Source organism: Eleutherodactylus coqui, chromosome 6, assembly GCF_035609145.1.
Source record: "Eleutherodactylus coqui strain aEleCoq1 chromosome 6, aEleCoq1.hap1, whole genome shotgun sequence".
In the NCBI taxonomy this organism is placed as follows: Eukaryota; Metazoa; Chordata; class Amphibia; order Anura; family Eleutherodactylidae; genus Eleutherodactylus; species Eleutherodactylus coqui.
Window position 1 is genome coordinate 110,394,610 of NC_089842.1, and position 9,390 is coordinate 110,403,999.

A 9,390-nucleotide genomic window follows, 5' to 3' on the forward strand; every position below is an offset into this window, starting at 1 on the left:
CTGACGTTACCTCAGCTGTGCTGGGCACTGCAATGGGATATATTTATGTACCGCCGGTGGCTTCCTGGGACCCACCCATACTGTCGGTCCACACGGAGTTGTATCCGCGTGTTTCCATGTCTAAAGAACCCAGTCTGACTGAGGCATGCAGTGTGGGCCGAAGCCCACCTGCATTAAACCTGACGTTACCTCAGCTGTGATGGGCAATGCAATGGGATTTATTTATGTACAGCCGGTGGGTTCCAGGGAGCCACCCATGCTGTGGGTGCACACGGAATCCCCATTGCGGAGTTGTACCTGCCTGTGACTATTTATAAAAAACCTCGGTCTGACTGGGGCATGCAGACACCTTGACAGAATGAATAGTGTGTGGCACATGGGTTCCCCATTGCTATTCCCACGTGTGCAGCTCCTGATGGAGGTGGCACAGGATTGGATTTCTCATTGCTTCTGTACAGCATTATGGGCTATCGCCCCGCCCCTTTTAAAGAGGGTCGCTGCCTGGCCGTGCCAACCCTCTGCAGTGTGTGCCTGCGGTTCCTCCTCATGGCAGACGCGCTTATAAATAGACATGAGGGTGGTGTGGCATGAGGGCAGCTGAAGGCTGCGCAGGGACACTTTGGTGTGTGCTGTGGACAAGTTTAAGAAAACAGCACAGCTGGCTGTAATCAGTGATCTGTAAGTCTGCTAGGTGCCTGTCATAGCTATCAACTGTTTTCTCATAGTAGTTCTTTGTCTTACAGAGGAAAACAGCTGATTGCTACAGCAGGAGCTCTGCACACTTACAGATTGCTACATAATTGTGACATGTAAATAAAAGGGACATGAGGTGTGGAAAAGAGAGTGACCGGTGTTCAAACATTTTGCATGGTGCACTTATCAAGCCACTCTCTCTATTCTCCCTGAATGCAATTTCTAAAGGTTGGTGAGTATGTGTTACAATTTGAGCATTGATTTCCAGCATTGAGTCAGTGAATTGGTTGTGCTCTAAAGGGGGGTTCCAACAATTTTACGACTCATGACAGATATAGCTGTCATAGGTTTCAAGGCATTGTATGAAGCAGGCTTGGGAGCCAAACTCGCTTCAATCAATTGTTCCAGACAGTTGACAGTTTCCAGCGATGGCCACAGTAGGAGCTAAATCAGACCACATCAGTGTAACTGCTTAAATGCCATGGTCAATGCAGAGTGGCATCTAAGCAGTTGGCTTAGATGTGAAGCTGATGGTTTCATATGAGAGCCCAGAGCCTTGTGGTAGCTCCCAAGGCTGTCATGTATTGCAGCCTGTTAAGCCTTGCATGTGGCAAAGCTTAATAGGCTGTCAGTAAAATTACAAAAAAAAGGATCAAAAAGTTGGCTGTACTCCATAAGAATACCAATAAAATACAACAGCTCATACCTTAAAAAATAAGCTCTAATACAGCTTCATTGGCAGATAATATAAATGTTACGGGGGTCAGCATGTAATGACAAAAGGCTTTTTTTAAACTTTTTAAATATAGTTATATACTCTTTATTTGTTCAGTAAGAGTATGGGGAAGGGGGAATACAACAGAAATAGGATCAAGGTAGGGAAGTAATCACAGTATAAATCAACCAAACAACAAACAGTGACAGCTGTGTTGAAATATGCAATTAAACATTATAACGACAGATACGGCAAATTAAAAAGTAGTGAAACAATAAAAACTAGATTAGTTTGGTGGTGCAGTAATCATACAGACCTGCAATTTTTACAGCTTTATGTATGTTATAAAAGAAAGCCTTTCCTCAAAAATTGCACAATTTTGTCCTTTTATATTTCCTAACATAGAAATCTGTAAAAGATTTTCAATACATTATATGGCTCATTAAACAATACCATTAAAATATATAGCTTGTCCTGCAATAAACAAGCCTTTATGTGGCTCTGCCAACAGAAAAATTAAACTTTTAATTTTTTGAAAGTAGTGATGAAAAAAACTAAAATTAAAAAACAAAAGTGGTTTTTCCCTGAGAGGTTAACAAATTTCATAAATTAACCCCTACCTTGATGGTGTTTTAGACACTCTACCCTATATTTTAGCCCTGCATTTATGTGGTTCCAAGAAGAACTGGAGATCAACTGATCCATGTACAGTAAGTTCTCCAGGCAATGACATTGAATCATGTGCTGTATACCAAATGTAAACATTCATATACTGGGTGTTCCTGGCATTTGTAGAACGATATTTCAATATAATATTTTCTCAGAGAAAGCATGGTTAATGCAGTGTGTGACATCTAAGCAGCTGGCCAGGAGGGCTGTGGCAAGGCTTAATAGACTGTCAGTAAAATAAATCAAAAAACACATGTAATAATAAAATAAATATTAAAAAAACAAATATTAAAAGTAAAGAAAAATTTTTTCCAGTTTTCATGTAAAAAGACAATTACATAACATAATTGGTCTTGCCGCATTTATAAAAGTCCAAAATTTCTAAATATCACATTTTAACAAGCACAGTAAGAGTTTGTTGATCCTTTCGCCTTAAGGCTTATACAATGGAGACAATGGTGATATTGGCATTGGACTTACTTAGGTCATACTCCAACTTTTCTACTACGGTAGGTTTATGACTGCTTGTCATTCTGCCTACTTCCAAGAGTCACCAGTCATACACTTTGGCAAGCTCACGACCACCATTGCTTCCCTGCTCTTCAGATTAGCATTCTTCAGTATTTTACCCAATGGTGGAATATAACAGGGATGATTGGGGCAGCCACTTCCGGCCCTGGGCTCCAGGGGGGCCAACAGCCATCCAAAACGCATTAATAATCCACAGATGCTACAAATGGCACTCCACTGCATTTAGGCCCTAGCTTTCAGTGCATATTTAGGGAGGCCTGGCCCCACTACTAATGCTCCAGCATGATGTCTTCATTTCTCCCCCTGGCTCTGACACTCACTGTACTCGGAATACTGCAGCTGGGAGAAGGGAAAGGGATGATAATGCCGAGCTGTGCATCACGCGAGGCATCTGAAACCAATGTGAGCATTTTATGAATTTAACCCACTCCTGTCCCAGCAGCTGGAGTTTTAGCAGCTGCGCATGCTCTCTACCATTGCTATTTGGGGCATAAAAGCTCCTGTTGCTAATTGAGGCCACAAAAGGGGTCACTATTTCAAATTGGGGCCACAAAGGGGGTTCCTACTACTAACTGGGGCCACAGAGGGGTCCTATAACTAATTACTGGTGATGTAATGAGTTGGGTCATAGAAAAAGTCAGTATTACTATTTGTAATACTGAGGGCTCAGTCACGCGGGCGCCGATCTCCCGGTATTCCTGCATAATAAGACGGCCGCACTGCAGGTGCGGACAACTCTCCGCACCACCAGAAGAAGGAACACATGGCCGGCAATGGAGTAGTGTTCTTTCTTCCGGTGGTGCGGAAAGTCGTCCGTACCTGAAGTGTGGCCGTCTTATCGTGCAGGAACACGGGCGCATCGGGGTCTGTGTGACTGAGCCCTGAGACAACATCACCGATGATTACTAGAGGTAACTGCATTGTAACCACTATCACTGTCTAGAGCAGTTATTTCAGTACATTATATGGTTACTGTATTATTTAGAGGTATACTAAAGCAGAGCGACCTAAAAGAGAAGCCCAGGAGTATTACAGTTAAGAGCGATATAAAGCAAACAAAAATGAGTGTATGAGCTTGAAGTGTGCCTGCTCTGTACTAAAGTATGCTGTTTCTTAAGTATGTGACTGGAGATTAGTGACTTTAGATTAATAGACTTTAGAAGAGTCACTTAAGGATGCAGTCTTTTATTAATTTTCATTTTTCCTCCCCACTTTCAAAAAATCATAACCCTTTTTTTATCCATCGACGTAGCTGTCTGAGGGCTTCTTCTGTGTGATTGGTTGTATTCTTTAATGTTATCATACAATGTACTGAAAATTTAAAAAAAAAGATCTAAATGGAGTGAAATAGAAAAAAAAATGCAATGCTGCCATCTTTGGGGGTATCTTCTTTCTACAGCGTACACAAATGACATGATAATTTTATTATATGGATCAGTATGATTGTGACAATGCAAAATCAATGCCAGTCAGCTTCTGCAAAAGCAAAAAAAAGCATTGGGGTGCATTAAAAGAGGTATAGGGGCGAGGGACAAGAACATTATTCTCCCACTATATAAGGCACTTGTCAGGCCTCACATGAAATACTGTGTACAGTTCTGGTCACCAGTGCTCAGGAAAGATGTTACAGTTCTTGAGGGGGTTCAAAGAAGGGCAACTAAATTAATAAACAGAATGGGAGGACTGGAATAGCCAGAGAGGCTGTCGAAATTGGGATTATTTAGCCTGGAATAAAGATCGTTAAGGGGCAACCAAATAACTATATATAAATACATTAGGGGGCAATACAAGGATCTCTCCCATGATCTGTTTATACCCAGGACTGCTACGGTAACAAGAGGGCATCCTCTTCGTCTAGAGGAACAAAGGTTTCATCACCAACAAAGAAGGGGGTTCTTTACTGTAAGAGCAGTGAGACTGTGGAACTCTCTGCCTGAGGACGTGGTGATGGCAAAATCAATATTGGAGTTTAAGAGGGGACTAAACGTCTTTCTCGAGTGCTATGATATTACAGGATATAGACTTTAAATAACCAATGGGATTGTTACTCTAGTCAGGTAGTTACTTTCAAAATGTTGATCCAGGGATTATTCTGACTGCCATTATGGAGTCGAGAAGGAAGGTTTTCCCCCAATGGGCTAATTGGCTTTTGCCTCATTGTTTTTTTTTTTGCCTTTCTCTGGATCAACAAAGGGGGGTGGAAAAAGGCTGAACTAGATGGACATTGTCTCCCTTCAGCCTAACATACTATATTACTATTAACACTACAGACTACCAGTTATGAGTTATTCATGATTTTGAAGTGTAGAACTCTTTGCTTGTGGGTGTGACAGAATGTCAAAAAATTATTGGGTTCATTTCATTTTTTTTCAATTGTCACAACATTTTTACTAATACTTTTTTTTTTCATTTTTTAGCATTATTTTTTTCAATGCTCTCTTCACATCATTGTTTCTCAAGCAGTATACAATGGGATTCAGCAGTGGAGGAAGAAAACTGTATACAAGAGATGAGACTTGAGTGACATAAAATGAATCTGCAGACCTTGGACTATTGTAACTGAAAGTACCAGTTATGTAGAAGACCGTGACAACGATGAGGTGGGAAGAACATGTAGAGAAAGTCTGCTTTCTATCAGAAGAGTGTATTTTTAATATAGTGGAAACAATGTGGACGTAGGAGTTCATTACAATTAAAAATGTTGAAGCTCCAAGCAAGACAGTGTCTACATGCATTATCATTTGAATGATCTGCGTATCACTACAAGCAGCTTCCAACAATGGAAGGACATCACAGAAGAAATTGTTGATGTGCCGTACATCACAAAACGTTAGTCTCAAGGTCATTAAAGTATGAGACATGGAGTTTAACCACCCAATGATGCAAGATCCCACCACAACATAGAAGCAGAATGTTTTATTCATAATTGTGGAGTATCGTAAAGGGTTACATATGGCCACATATCTGTCATAGGCCATGGCAGTGAGAAGAAGACTCTCCATACCTCCAACGTAAACAAAAAAACAGAGCTGAATAAAACATCTATGGAAGGATATCTTTCTGTTTCCTGTTATAGAATTGACCAGCATATGCGGAAGGGTAACAGTAGAGTAACAGACATCTAAAATGGCTAGGCAACTCAAGAAAAAGTACATAGGGGTCTTGAGGCGGCTGTCCACCTGGATGATACTGAATACGGTCAGATTTCCTAAAAGAATCAAAATGTAGATCAGGCCAAGCAAAAGTGAACAGACAGCCTGGCCCTTGGAAAATCCTAACAACATGAAGTCATCTGGAGAACTCTTGTTTTCAGAAACATTTAAAAAATCTGAGAAAATCACATTAAGAAACTTAATATTAGAAGTGTAATTTGAAATGCTTGGGCCCCAACACAAAATCTCTATCAGTGCCCTAACTTACCATACGTAATTTATAATACTAGTGTCTTCTTCAGTGGCAGAGGAATCCAAACAAGCACAAGCCTGTGTGAGATTGCTAATTTAGCATGCCCTATAGCTACACTGCTGCTTGATATCACAGATAAGTTTTGAAAAAGTATGCATTTAAAAAGCAATTTTTCTTTCACATAAAAACCTAAATCAGTAGTACATGTGAATACCTGAAATATTGTCAAATATCTTATTTGGGAAATGTTGCACCTTCCTTGGGTGCTCCTTCCCAGATGTGTAACGTGAAGCTTCTGGGCCCCAAGGCAAACTTTGTAACAGGGCCCCCAACTATCATGCTTTATTCATACTACTAGGCTTACTATATGTAGAAGATGGGCCTTATGGGCCCCCATGGGCCTGTGAGCAGCTGCATCCCCTGTACCTCCTATAGGTACACCCCTGCATCTTCCACGAGGCAACCTGAGACTGCCTTATGCCGCAGGTTGCAGAAACTCAGAGGGTTGCAGCTCAACCGGTATTTATTTTTTACCACCCATATTAATGGCCGTTAAAAAATAATTGCTAGCTATGAGCTGGCCAAATTCCATCCTCAACTTCCTTCTGACAGCCACCATTGTTCTTATCTGTCTGTGATTCCTGACCTCTCTCCTTGGTATCCATGCTGTGTGGAGGAGCATGCACACTGGGTGGAGTGATCAGTGATCAGAGTGAGTTCAGGCTTGTTGGGTTGCTACCCAAGGTTAACTACAGGGTCACTATTATTACTGGGGCCACTGTGGGGGCCACTATGATTGACACTATTACTACTGGGGCCACTATGGGGGCCACTATTACTACTGGGGCCACAATTACTACTGGGACCACTACCGGGGTCACTATTAATATTGGGACCACTATAGGGGTCATTATTACTACTAAGCACCCTAACGGGGCTCCTATTACTAGGGGCCACTAACGACATTACTATTACAACTGGGGTCACTACTGGGGATCAGTATTACTACTGGGGCCATTAAGGGGGATACTTTTGGGGGCACTATTAGCCTGTCATTTCAGACAAATCTCAATACCTATGTTTTAGGTATCTTGTGTATTGGTGCTTTTAATGTCTGTAAAAATAATGTTTTGGGGGCCGGTGGGGCACCATTTCACACTTCGCCTCAAGCAGCATAAAGGCTTGGGACACCCCTGCACCTTCATTATCTTCCAGCTGTTTGTGTTTTCCCTTTCCCTGCCTGCAGACTCTATAAATGTCTAGAAACCTCCTCAGCCACTAAAATGGCATTAAACATTAAATAGAACATAGGGAAGGTTGGAAAAGAGGGACACAGCTGCAATCTCTGGAGGAGTCTGCATGCTTTGAGAGGAAGGAAAGGGGTGCAGCTGCAGATTCTCACTTAGTGCTTTAGTCAGGCAGTTGAAGAGGGAAAGGGGATGGTAGGTATCAGTAAGGGGAAGTCTGGCTGGCTCAAAACACATAGCACAGCACAAATAGCCTCTACTCCTCAAGCACTGAAAGAGCAAACCAGTAGAGGGAAGAAAAAAGACCCCAAATCTGCATATTACACATATTATGTTTTAACAATAAGAATTCTATGTATATGTGAGATTAAAGGGAGTCTGTCAGCTTGACCAAAATGCAGGCATCATGTTATAGAGCAGGAGGAGCTGAGAAAACTGATATATAGTTTTATGGGGAAAGATTCAGCATAGGGCCGGCTGCACAAGACCGGGTTGGAACCTGGAGGCGGACACGTACTCCGGATTCTGCAATGCAAATCCAATCATATGCAGCCGGCCTTGCTTGCATTTTAATGTTTTACATCTCTGCTCATTGTGAGCTGAACAGTCCAATGGGTGGACCTATCAGTGATTGACAGCTACACCTTCATATGCAGTCATACACACATAGTTGTCAATCACTGATAGGACCGCCCATACAAGTTATACTGAATGCTTCCCCCATAAAACTATAAATCAATCTCCTCAGCTCCTTTTGCTCTATAACATCATGCCTGCAGATCGGACAGCATGTCCCAGCTGATAGATTCCCTTTATTACAATTAGATTGTTAAACAGAAGGGAACTGATCAGACATGGCGCATTGTAAATTTAAAGGGGTTATCCCATGTACTATTCGAAGGAGGGTCTCTCTCATGACACCCCTGTATGAGCTACAGCAAACAGCCACTGCAAACTATATATTGCATAGTCACCCATTGCCTTGAGTTGGCATCATGAAATTCTACATTTGCATGGCTCTATGAAACTTCCCCCATACAGAGAACAAACTCACAGTGATCAGTTGATTACTTCAGTTTAAATATAAGAAAAGTTATTTTAGATGGGACAAGCTCTTTAAATTTAATTTCCAGTCTAAACTAAAAATTAGCTTTCATATAGAATTACACAGACCCTTCTTCACTTACATAATTACCATGCATTTTTTGTTGTAGAGACATGTAGGTTGAAAATGTTTTAGTCTCCTGGTTCATTCTCCTTCTCTCCTACTGACCTGGCCTCATATACACTTGCGTTATGGAAGCTGTCACTCAGAAGAATACACTTACAATGGTTTCTATGAAAAAAAGAATGAGATGATCCATGTGAATTTTATTTTCTCAACACCCAAATCTTGCAATTAAAATAGATGTCCACCTAACACCACCATGGTCATTTGTAGGTCCAATATGCTGTGCTGATTAATTTCTTAGTCTATCTTTTTAGTGGTTACAGCTCCATTTTTTCTGATACTAAGCTCCCAATGCCCTTCGTTGGCATTGGAAGAAATTTACTTAGACAAGCTTTTTATACACTAGTGTAAGTAAAGAGTTTCCAAGTGTTAATTGCAGAAAATTTATTAAGAGGGACTTCTTAATAAATTAGGGGCATATGTATCACGCAGTACTCTAGACTGTAAAATATATGCCAGCTCCGAGCTGTCAGGTTTCATGTATTTCAGCTATGACTTTACACCAGTTTCTGGCGTAAATTATCTTTAATCTTATGTGCTGCTTTGGCCATGCCTCCTACCTCCAGTGTGGATGTACGACTTCACTGCAATGAGTTCAGGTAGTCGCTGTATGTTTCGAGTGGCGGACCCTCACCACTGATCACATACTGATGACCTATCCTGAGGATAGGTCATCAGTAGTAAAAAGGTTCACATACCTGGAATACCCCTTTAAACTAACAATTTTTGGCAGTAAAAAAAAAGATTTAGAAAATAAATATTTAGATTTTATAGTACATGGACATACACTAATCAGCTATATTATTAAAACCACTTGCCTGCTATGGTATAGTTCTCTCTAGTGCTATCAAAATAGCTCTGACTCGAGGCATAGACTCTGAGACCTCTGACAGTGTTCT

At 41.1% G+C, this 9,390-nt stretch overlaps 1 protein-coding gene across 1 annotated transcript; it reads right to left on the bottom strand.

The window, feature by feature from the left end:
* Positions 1 to 4,998: 4,998 nt before the first annotated feature.
* Positions 4,999 to 8,513, bottom strand: LOC136571749 (olfactory receptor 8H1-like). Its single transcript, XM_066572382.1, has 2 exons — positions 8,456 to 8,513; positions 4,999 to 5,936 (listed from the first exon to the last, which is right to left on the bottom strand). The coding sequence occupies exons 1-2, from the start codon at positions 8,511 to 8,513 to the stop codon at positions 4,999 to 5,001; spliced, it is 996 nt and encodes a 331-aa protein (XP_066428479.1).
* Between the last annotated feature and the right edge of the window lie 877 nt (positions 8,514 to 9,390).